Raw genomic sequence first — 12,728 nt, 5'->3', positions numbered from 1 at the left:
GTTCTGGCTATTAGGTACGACATATATATATATATATATATATATATATATATATATATATATATATATATATATATATATATATATATATATATATATATATATGTCGTACCTAGTAGCCAGAACTCACTTTTTGGTCTACTATTCAAGGCCCGATTTGCCTAATAAGCCAAGTTTTCATGAATTAATTGTTTTTCGACTACCTAACCTACCTAACCTAACCTAACCTAACTTTTTCGGCTACCTAACCAAACCTAACCTATAAAGATAGGTTAGGTTAGGTTAGGTAGGGTTGGTTAGGTTCGGTCATATATCTACGTTAATTTTAACTCCAATAAAAAAAAATTGACCTCATACATAATGAAATGGGTAGCTTTATCATTTCATAAGAAAAAAATTAGAAAAAATATATTAATTCAGGAAAACTTGGCTTATTAGGCAAATCGGGCCTTGAATAGTAGGCCAAAAAGTGAGTTCTGGCTACTAGGTACGACATATATATATATACATATATATATATATATGTATATATATATATATATATATATATATATATATATATATATATATATATATATATATATATATATATATATATATATATATATATATATATATATATATATATATATATATATATATATATATATATATATATATATGTCGTACCTAGTAGCCAGAACGCACTTCTCAGCCTACTAGGCCCGATTTGCCTAATAAGCCAAGTTTTCATGAATTATTTGCTTTTCGACTACCTTACCTACCTAACCTAACCTAACCTAACGTTTTCGGCTACCTAACCTAACCTAACCTATAAAGATAGGTTAGGTTAGGTTAGGTAGGGTTGGTTAGGTTCGGTCATATATCTACGTTAATTTTAACTCAATAAAAACAAATTGACCTCATACTTAATGAAATGGGTAGCTTTATCATTTCATAAGATAAAAAATAGAGAAAATATATTAATTCATGAAAACTTGGCTTATTTGGCAAATCGGGCCTTGAATAGTAGGCTGAGAAGTGCGTTCTGGCTACTAGGTACGACATATATATATATATATATATATATATATATATATATATATATATATATATATATATATATATATATATATATATATATATATATATATATATATATATATATATATATATATATATATATATATATTGTCACGTGGGGGTGGGCGGTCCGGGGCTCTGCTAACACTTAACTGCTAGGGGCTCAAAAGGCCCAAATACTCAGCCCCTCCGACTCCCGGGATTCACCGGAGTCTCCTTGGTCACACAAGATAAGACCAACAATGCCCACCTCCGCAGGTCTTTGCTTCCACCACAAAGGGGGTGCCACTGATTCACCCTGGAAGCCCTTCAGTCAAACACGGGGAAACTGCTGTTAACAGTTCCGGCCTAGACCCGTGGGGGAGTGAAGGAAGACTCAGGCTTACCTTATAACCATAACCTCCCTGAGCCTTGCCTGCCAGACAAAAAAAAGTTGCAGGAACTCCTTTCCCGCCTGTCTTCTCTATCTTCCTCTTAGCAAGGTCGCCAGCTGGGTTATTATATCTGCACCTGTTATAGACTGTGGGTTGGTTGGTGTTGTCGTCGTTGATCCTTCTCTATGGACAACCCAACCCACAACTCGGCAGAGTGCTTATACTAGGAGATCACCCGTGGCGCTTCTGGCTCTTGGAGAGGGGCTCAACGTCACACGTTCAGGGGATGCGGCTCCAACACTTAGCCTCGTTGTCACGTGCACACACCCACTCGAGCCGCTGTGACTCCCCACTCTCTCCTTATGAGATATGATCTCCTCAATCCCCCTATGACTTACTAGTATTACCTCCTACCCTGTCCACAGCAGTGGTTCGTGGTTCTTTCTCTCTCTCTCTCCTTCTTTACTACCTCCTGGGAAGCCTCACTAGGACAAGGGCAAACACCAGCAAATTGTGACACATTTACTGAACAAAGCACATACACGATACATACACACATATAATAATAATGAATCCTATACTCTATAATATCACAATCAGGTTGCACTCCAATACCATCAGAACTCTATTATCGGCTTATCAAGTGGTATCCTATCTCCTGGTTCACCACCTGATACTATTAACCTCCTCAAGTTGGTCAAGCCTACACACTGTTGCACCATCAGCAAGATAACATATATATATAGAAAATCAGCATTTGAATGCAATAACATATACCAGTATAAATGTTCATTGATACTTCAGTATAAAAAACTCCTTGACATAAGGATGCCAACAGTCACTCACCTCTCACTGCGTCTTGCACGCTACTGACAACCAAACACTATCAACTCCCTATAAGTAATCCACCAGAACTTCCCCTTCCACCTCTGGAAGTTCACAACCCTAATATCCTTAGGTTCTTCCGGGCTTCACTACCAGGATCCTCTGCAGCTCCTCCAGGCTGCTATCATGAAGTTTCCTTGTGCAACTACGGTGCTTCACCCTTCTGTTAGGTTCTTCCACAGCTCTCTTGGCTGCTACACCACCTCTACAGAAGCACGTGACACTCCTCTTCACTGCTGCTTCTCCTCACAGCTCGAGGTCCTCTGCTCCACTACCTTGGAGTCTCATCAGCTACATCATCTGCTGGCTTCGAAGTTCTCAGCAACTTCTTCCCCAAAGACAAACCTGCAACCCATCGACACTCCAATAAAATGTTCCCCTTTAACACATAAACCAAAAATAACCACACAATATGCTTGCCTCAAACCTCTATCTGTCCTCTACATACAGTGAGAGTGGACTCCCCCGTTTTGGGCGGGTCCATACTCCACCTCGCCTGCGGCGGTCCTCACTCACTGGGAGGGTCTTCCTCCATCCGGAGCCGGGCTCCCTCAGTCGTCCGCCAGCGCTCAGAGCGGACGGACGTCGCTCCGTGCTCCTCCCTCTCCTATTTCAGGCCTTCTGCCTTATTAAAACATGTCTAACTTATAAATAAACATTGCTACTGTCGCTGGGCACACGACCAACTACAAACAATCACTATGAACTGGCGTTTATCGTGCTTACCACAGATTAATTGGTCGAGGGCGCTTTCCCTCTGACGGCGTCTGGTCAGGGCGCTCCACACAGCCCACAATAATGCTTCTGGGCGATTAAATATCTGCTCGCCGACCAGGACTTGAGACCACAACGTTCCCAGCTCGATTCCACAGCTGGTACGTCTACACACTTCTCTTCTCTTCGAGATATATCACTAGGGGTTCCCTTCTGACGGGAGCTCAAACGGAGCGCGGCTTCCCCCTGCGATGTCTGGCACTCAAGTGAGGTCAAGGTCCTCCGGAAGCGAGCCTCACGCCTCCAGCAAAATGTCCACATCTCCTAGCCAGTCATTTATCTGTTTTCTTCTTCATTGCCCATAATCTTAAATTGTTCATTGAATCCACCATACCATTTTTCACATGGGTTATCACCTCAATATTTGCTAGACCTTCTAGTTAGGTCAGGCTTGCTGAATAACTCTCAAGAAGGGAGACTCGTTTCTCCTGCAGGCTGAGATCATAACACTCCCCTCCCCTTATTTTTGAGAGTTATTCCGGTGGCAAAGCTCGGGATAATACATCCGCCACCACACTGTCTCGTTCTTTAACCGATATACTCTCTTAGGAGTCTACAATTAATTCGTTGCACCTTGCAACATCTGGCTCACAACTCTCCAGAAACATGATCTTCTCATAAACGATTTGACTTCTCTGGCACCTCTTGGCTAGGCTGTCCTCCTTGGACGCCTGCAATCCATTGGTCCACTCTACTTACTGTCTCCACCCTCCGTTTCCTCGTCTTCTTCTCTTCCCGTCCAGAGTCAGACATCTGCTGTCTGTACCTCCTCTGTCGTCTTCACTCTTCCATCTACTGCCATTATACTTTCGTCTCCTGTCATCATACTTCACTCCCTCGTCTTCACCGACGATTCTCCCTTCGTCTCCTCATTTATCCGAGACATCGTCCTGTTTGACCTCCATCGAGTCCTCGGCTTTCCTCTATTCCTCCATGCTTGTATCATCATCCTCTTCCCACACTTCTCACTTCTATACCACTCCATTTCTTCTCCTTCAACTCTTCTTCGTTCCCTAAAAGTTTCTTCGGGCACTATACTACATCCAACAGCACTCGACCATACATGTCGCTTTGCCTCTCCCAAAGTGCTCGTAAGCATCTCTCCACACATACTGTCTCTTCTCCTTTCATTTTCTCGGCTATTACTCTTCTTCACTATCTCTCCGCCACGTTTTCTGTGAAACATGTCAACTCCTGACATCTCAAACAACTTAACTCCACTATCCATATGCCTCTGTGCTCGTGGACCACTTGACGCTCTATTCCCGTCTTCAGTCTGTCCACATCCTTCCTCATTCCTACTCAGCACAGTTGCATTCGCCTTCCGACTCTCAATTTCAGCAGTCTGGGCTCTATTCAGGTCAACTCTCTCCACCGTATTCTTCTTCGGCTGGGCCATCTTCACTTTCGACCTCACCGAGACTTCATTTTTCTGGGCTGGACCTTCGTCAAACAGCCACGCTATATTTACGTCGATATCTTCCACCGGCTGAATCGACACTGTATCATCTTCTCCAGCGTCTTCCTTGTCGGCCACCTCTGCCTTCGTCACTACCGAGACAGGGTTTTCAATGGCTTGGCGGTCTCCTGACTCATCTCCTCGGATGTCAGTCAGGTTCACACTCTCAGGTGTCCCACTCGTGCAGTGGCCTTCTGGGCACTCCTCTGGCACAGTCTCCGCTATGACTCTTGTCAACACCTTTGTCCCACACAAGTCATTTCCCAGGATCACTTGGACTCCTGGAACAGGTATGTCGGGGCACACTCCCAACATCACCTCCGCCGACACATATTCCGACCTTAGCTGGACAGTACAAACGGGCATGTCACTCTCAGACAATAACCCATATACTTTCATCTTACTCCTGCCAGCTAACCGTCGATCATTCCCAATCAGGCTTCTCGTAATCAAGCTCTGATTAGCTCCGGTATCTCTTAAGATACCAACTTCTACCTCAGGTTGGCCTCTTATACTGATCCAACCTTTACTCATGAACGGCCTATACCTCTCGTTCACTAAATTCGCTCTCTGTGGTTTGTCTCGGAACACATTAGTATATTTACTTCCGAGGTCACACATGGCCAGGGTCACAACTCTCTTGCCCTGTCTACAATCTCGCATCACGTGACCCAATCCGTTACAATTGTAACATCTCATCTTGGAAAAGTCTCTTCTATATGTACCAGAGTAGCTCTGACTCTGCCCACTCGTATTGGAGTTCCTCGGGCCAGACGTACTACTCGCACTCTGTGGAGCTTTACTGGACCCTTGATTTCCTGGATAACGATCAGTTTCTCGTTTTGCTCCTCCATCCTCACTTTCAGATGAAGTGCGCGACCTACTCTTCTGAGTTTTAGGGTACTTACTTTTATCTGCCCATTTATCAAAATTTTTCTCATCCCAGACTTTTCTGGGTCTTTCATAATTTCTTCCTCCCCAGACTCCATTGGATCTGCCATTGCTGCGTCTCGCCTCGCTTCTCACTCTGTTCTCCCTTAAGCTCTTGTACGCTTCAGTAATCATATCCGCCCTATCTGCGGCATCTTTCACCTCCTTTATCCCTGCTTCTTGGATCTTGAACTTTGTTTCGGGATGCATCATCTCCAAGAACTTTTCCATGACCATCAGTTGCTTCAGGTCAGCATAAGATCCAACTCCAGCAGCCTCAATCCACTTCTGGAATCGTCTTTCCAGATCTCTTGCTGTCTCAGCAAACGTACATGCTCCAACTTTGATCATCTCTCTGAAGCGCTTTCTATAAGCTTCTGGGGTTAACTGAAACGAGCGCAATATGCTGCTCTTTACTGTGGCATAATCCTGGCACTCTTCCAGTGACAATTGGGTGTATGCCTCCCTGGCTGCACCGGTCAATCTTAACTGGACCAGCTGGGCCCATTCCTCCTGTGGCCACTCCTTGATACTGGCTACTTTCTCAAAATGCTCGAAGAAGCTCTCTGCCTCTTCGGGCACAAACAAGGGAATGTCCTTCTCCCTAACCCTAACATCTGGTGGGTGTGATACCTGGGTGGTGCTCTCTGGCAACCCATGTTCAATCCTTTGCTCAGCCAAGGTTCTATTCGCTTCTATCTGCATTTGTTTTGTTCTCTCTTTTTCTACTTCCAACCTGGTTTTCTCTTTTTCTACTTCCAGCCTGGTTTTCTCTTTTTCTACTTCCAGCCTGGTTTTCTCTTTTTCTACTTCCAGCCTGGTTTTCTCTTTTTCCTTCTCGGCTTCATTCTTCATCTGGAGTTCCAATTTCATCTTTTCCAGCTGGAACTGTCTCTCCTCACGCTGTTGTTGGATCTGGAGCTCTAACTGGAATCTCTCCAAGCTCCTATTTCGGCTACTCCTGCTACTGCGGCTACTCTTGCTGCTCCTACTCGATCCCTGGGATCTCACGTCATCCTGCCCATCATCCTCCTTTCTACTTTCAGCTCCTTCCTGGGCTCCTTGTTCTGCCGCTTCACTTCTGGCTCTCAACTGCCTCAGGATCTCATCCTTCATCCCAGCTACTTTAGATGCTTTCAACCTGATGCCACATTTTTCTGCTATTTGTTTCAATTGATCCCTCGTGCAACCTTCTAAATCCTCAGGCTTGCCCGACTCCACAAATGCTTGCACCTTATCCATCTTGTCCTGTGAGTCTTCCCAAGAGAGAGAGTATACACCTGCGGTCACACAGTTTATCTATTTCAGCAAGGGTGTACAAATCCACTCTTGGACAGGGTGTGGGTGTGTCAGTTCACTCTCCCGGACAGGCCCCCAATTTGTTATAGACTGTGGGTTGGTTGGTGTTGTCGTCGTTGATCCTTCTCTATGGACAACCCAACCCACAACTCGGCAGAGTGCTTATACTAGGAGATCACCCGTGGCGCTTCTGGCTCTTGGAGAGGGGCTCAACGTCACACGTTCAGGGGATGCGGCTCCAACACTTAGCCTCGTTGTCACGTGCACACACCCACTCGAGCCGCTGTGACTCCCCACTCTCTCCTTATGAGATATGATCTCCTCAATCCCCCTATGACTTACTAGTATTACCTCCTACCCTGTCCACAGCAGTGGTTCGTGGTTCTTTCTCTCTCTCTCTCCTTCTTTACTACCTCCTGGGAAGCCTCACTAGGACAAGGGCAAACACCAGCAAATTGTGACACATTTACTGAACAAAGCACATACACGATACATACACACATATAATAATAATGAATCCTATACTCTATAATATCACAATCAGGTTGCACTCCAATACCATCAGAACTCTATTATCGGCTTATCAAGTGGTATCCTATCTCCTGGTTCACCACCTGATACTATTAACCTCCTCAAGTTGGTCAAGCCTACACACTGTTGCACCATCAGCAAGATAACATATATATATAGAAAATCAGCATTTGAATGCAATAACATATACCAGTATAAATGTTCATTGATACTTCAGTATAAAAAACTCCTTGACATAAGGATGCCAACAGTCACTCACCTCTCACTGCGTCTTGCACGCTACTGACAACCAAACACTATCAACTCCCTATAAGTAATCCACCAGAACTTCCCCTTCCACCTCTGGAAGTTCACAACCCTAATATCCTTAGGTTCTTCCGGGCTTCACTACCAGGATCCTCTGCAGCTCCTCCAGGCTGCTATCATGAAGTTTCCTTGTGCAACTACGGTGCTTCACCCTTCTGTTAGGTTCTTCCACAGCTCTCTTGGCTGCTACACCACCTCTACAGAAGCACGTGACACTCCTCTTCACTGCTGCTTCTCCTCACAGCTCGAGGTCCTCTGCTCCACTACCTTGGAGTCTCATCAGCTACATCATCTGCTGGCTTCGAAGTTCTCAGCAACTTCTTCCCCAAAGACAAACCTGCAACCCATCGACACTCCAATAAAATGTTCCCCTTTAACACATAAACCAAAAATAACCACACAATATGCTTGCCTCAAACCTCTATCTGTCCTCTACATACAGTGAGAGTGGACTCCCCCGTTTTGGGCGGGTCCATACTCCACCTCGCCTGCGGCGGTCCTCACTCACTGGGAGGGTCTTCCTCCATCCGGAGCCGGGCTCCCTCAGTCGTCCGCCAGCGCTCAGAGCGGACGGACGTCGCTCCGTGCTCCTCCCTCTTCACTCTCCTATTTCAGGCCTTCTGCCTTATTAAAACATGTCTAACTTATAAATAAACATTGCTACTGTCGCTGGGCACACGACCAACTACAAACAATCACTATGAACTGGCGTTTATCGTGCTTACCACAGATTAATTGGTCGAGGGCGCTTTCCCTCTGACGGCGTCTGGTCAGGGCGCTCCACACAGCCCACAATAATGCTTCTGGGCGATTAAATATCTGCTCGCCGACCAGGACTTGAGACCACAACGTTCCCAGCTCGATTCCACAGCTGGTACGTCTACACACTTCTCTTCTCTTCGAGATATATCACTAGGGGTTCCCTTCTGACGGGAGCTCAAACGGAGCGCGGCTTCCCCCTGCGATGTCTGGCACTCAAGTGAGGTCAAGGTCCTCCGGAAGCGAGCCTCACGCCTCCAGCAAAATGTCCACATCTCCTAGCCAGTCATTTATCTGTTTTCTTCTTCATTGCCCATAATCTTAAATTGTTCATTGAATCCACCATACCATTTTTCACATGGGTTATCACCTCAATATTTGCTAGACCTTCTAGTTAGGTCAGGCTTGCTGAATAACTCTCAAGAAGGGAGACTCGTTTCTCCTGCAGGCTGAGATCATAACACACCCCAGCAATGCAGTTCAGTGGGTGTATCATATATTGTTTGTAGCCAGAAATGTATGCTCATAGAGGAATATCACAAATGGAGGCACACTCAAACACAGTAATAAAATGTGTGGATTTACTGATGCAAATTACATGAACACACACACACACAATCACAAGTAATACATGAATATGGAATATGGATAATGAGTCTGGAGATCGTCAGCCTCTTCTTCCACGACCTCCAACACTCCTTCAAATGGGCAGGAAGACCGGAGTCTCACACTCTCACAGGAGGGCCTCTTCACCACGTCGGCACCTCTTCTTCACTGTCCTGCCATCCATACACACTGTCCTCTCTGACAGTCCTGGACACAAGCTGCCTTGCAGCCTACTCTACTATTAAAGTAATAAAGTCTTGCTGCCACATACACGAGTAAATATTGTGGCCTAACTAGCCTACTCATACAAGGGGTAATGGGAGGGAAAAATGATCTACCTTACACTCCTGGCTCACGACGCCTGTCCCTCGATGGTGTGAGGTTCCCACGCTTCCTTGGGTCGATCCTCGACGATCCAGGGCGTTCCACAGGTCCTCAGGTGTCGTGAAGCCTTCGCGTCGTCGCCGTTCCAATCCCTGAGATTCAGCTGCCCCAATCCTGGTTCATTGATGGGCGCTGAGCTAATCACTATTTTTCCCCACACTCGCCTCTCCCACAGGGCGTCGCTCCTTGTCCTAGGCACGGTGTCGTCCTTCCAAGATTCTCAGTGGATGTGACCCCAGTCACAGCTAGGCTTGCTCGCCCACCTTCCAGACCTCAACGTCCAGCCAGCGGCGCCGCCCAGCGTCGTCGCCGACTATTTTCCAAGTTTGGCACTTCTCTGCTCACTGAACTTGGTTCCTCTTTGGCTTCCCAGAAGCGCAGGGTCTCCAATAACTGTGATGGGCAGCGAAGGCCAGCTCAATCCACTGAACAAGGCTTGCAGAGCCTCCAATCCTTGAGAGCAGACCGAGGCGCGTCCTGTCGCTTCCCAGGTCAGATCAACTCTGACGTTGGCGCCGCCCGGGGCACTCGGTGACGTCATGGCGGGCCCTGATTTGTCGCCCGCGACCTACGTCGGCCAATCCGCGATCGGCTTGTCTCCCTTCCAAAAGGTCATATCTGCCGCAGGGGATACTGTTTCATTTTATAACAGGGCGCCAATTTTCCTTTATTTACAACTTATAATATAACCTCCTTCCATTAAATGGCAGCCGGTCTGGTCGCCACATATATCATTAGACTCCCTGAACCTCAGAGAGTCAGTAGGGAGAGCTGATATGACTCTTTAAGCCGGCAAACGGAAGAAATAGGAGAGGGCACCGTAACAATATATATATATATATATATATATATATATATATATATATATATATATATATATATATATATATATATATATATATATTGTGACAATAATCTCCTTCAAGAGATTGAGCCTGCTCTTCCCTCCACAAATACGTCGTTACCTCTATATAAAACTACTATGGAAGAAATGTCCAAGAATGACAACAACACCAGCAAGGTTTGCCAGAGCGCAAAACGTATGCAGCCAGGGACACCTGCTCAGACTCAAACCGCCAAACTACCTGTCTTACTGCCGGCTCCTCGCTGATTGGTCGCCGGTCTGGCTGCAACTGCACTCACCCCCCCATACTACTTGATGTCTGGGGCCGCCACGACCTCAGACCTCAGAATATTCCGTGCTTTCACACAGTTAACACTTCTCCCTGCTAGACGTAAGCTTTGGCGTACGTGTACAAAGAGAGGTGATAGCTTAAAGCCAATATTCCAGCACCTCTCATTTACTTGTCTATTGCACTTCTTGTTATTTTGCTCACTTGTCTTAACGTAACTTTTCATTGTGTCATTTAATTATTCTTATTATTTTGATTGATTTTATTATACGAATTTGTTTGTCCATTTTATTCATGTTTTGATTTATTTAACGTAATTAAAATTCCATTGTTAAAATTTACTTGTGTTTTGCGTGTCTTCTCCTTACCTTACCACAGACGAAGTTCCAGATTTTCTATTTTTTTTTTATACTATGTGACGAGGCCATACCCCTAGCTTTGAACAGCCGAACACCAACGCGTTACCGTCACAATATATATATATATATATGTCGTACCTAGTAGCCAGAACGTCGTAATCGGCCTACTATGCAAGGCCCGATTTGCCTAATAAGCCAAGTTTTCCTGAATTAATATATTTTCACTAATTTTTTTCTTATGAAACGATAAAGCTACCCATTTCATTATGAATGAGGTCAATTTTTTTTATTGAAGTTAAAATTAACGTAGATATAGGACCGAACCTACCCAACCCAACCTAACCTAACCTATCTTTATAGGTTAAGTTAGGTTAGGTAGCCGAAAAAGTTAGGTTAGGTAGGTTAAGTAGTCGAAAAACAATTAATTCATGAAAACTTGGCTTATTAGGCAAATCGGGCTTTGCATAGTAGGCCGAGAAGTGCGTTCTGGCTACTAGGTACGACATATATATATATATATATATATATATATATATATATATATATATATATATATATATATATATATATATATATATATATATATATATATATATATATATATATATATATATATATATATATATATGCAATTGACGATCACAAAACACTGATCATTTTATGCGGAAAATCCACAGAGAAATATGAAATGAGGTGAACGTTTCGGCTTTGTTAAAGCCTTTGTCAACACCAGACTGACTAAGGAGAAGGGAGAAGGGGGGAAGATATATAGGCCGACACCTGACCACCCCATCCCAAGGGTTGGTCAGGTGTAATTAACCAAAAACAGGTATAGCTTAGCTTAGAATGGTCAAAGAGGATTAAGCGGTCAGAAAATAAGGATGAAAGATTAAAGAAAAGCCTCATGAACACACAATATATGAATATACAATTATAATGAGACATTGTAAGCCTCTCTATCAGAGTTGTTTCTTAAACTGTTGTGCAATATTATAACTTAAAAATGGATCAAGTTTGTACATTCCAGTACTAACATTAAGAAGATTTGGACACTGACTGATTAGAGCAGACTCAATCAAATTCCGTTCCACGAAATCCCCACAATTGGTAATGCTTTTTGCCCCATTCCAGTTAATATTGTGATCGCATAAACTCGTATGTAGATACAATGCATTAGACGTTTGGGCAGTTCAAATACTATAAGCATGTTGTGACAACCGCAATTGTAAGGACTTTTCTGTTTGTCCAAGGTACACAGAATCACAATCATTGCAGGGAATCGAATACACACAACCTGCTGTATCAGGGGAGTTTTTTATTAAATTGGATTTGATCGTACTATTAGTGAACACCAAATTTATATTAAGTTTCTTAAAAATCAGAGACAATTTTTCAAGTCCACTCGCATAAGGTACCATCAATGAGTTAATAATTTTTGGTTTCGCCTTAGGGACGTGATTATAAAACGTACGCTTGGCTTGTACAAACGAGAAATCCAAAAACCTCTTTGGATATTGTAAACTCTTCCCAATTTCATATATTTTAGCAATCTCTTCATCAAAAAACTCAGGGCTGCAAACCCTCAAAGCTCGTAGAAACATTCCTGAAAATACTGCCTGTTTAACTTTACTATGATGATTCGAATAAAAATGAACATACGACCCCACGTTGGTAGGTTTCCTATACACATTAAATTTGAACTTTCTAGTGACTCTATGAATCATAATGTCCAAAAACGGAAGAGTACCATTCTCCTCAGTCTCACAAGTGAATTTTATTGAAGGTACCAAAGAATTGAGTTCATTAAGAAAAACTATCTGGTCTTTGTCACACGGCCATAAGCACAAAATATCATCAACATACCTAT

General features: G+C 44.0%; 1 protein-coding gene across 1 annotated transcript; it reads right to left on the bottom strand.

The window, feature by feature from the left end:
• Positions 1–1,599: 1,599 nt before the first annotated feature.
• On the bottom strand, positions 1,600–8,827 carry LOC138353151 (uncharacterized). Its single transcript, XM_069305998.1, has 3 exons — positions 8,346–8,827; positions 3,048–7,957; positions 1,600–2,666 (listed from the first exon to the last, which is right to left on the bottom strand). The coding sequence occupies exon 2, from the start codon at positions 6,724–6,726 to the stop codon at positions 3,925–3,927; it is 2,802 nt and encodes a 933-aa protein (XP_069162099.1). The 5' UTR covers positions 6,727–7,957; positions 8,346–8,827; the 3' UTR covers positions 1,600–2,666; positions 3,048–3,924.
• Positions 8,828–12,728: the final 3,901 nt, after the last annotated feature.

Source organism: Procambarus clarkii, chromosome 56 (assembly GCF_040958095.1).
Source record: "Procambarus clarkii isolate CNS0578487 chromosome 56, FALCON_Pclarkii_2.0, whole genome shotgun sequence".
Classification (NCBI taxonomy): Eukaryota; Metazoa; Arthropoda; class Malacostraca; order Decapoda; family Cambaridae; genus Procambarus; species Procambarus clarkii.
The sequence above is the reverse complement of the archived record's forward strand: the minus strand, read 5'-3'. Positions and strand labels throughout refer to the sequence as shown.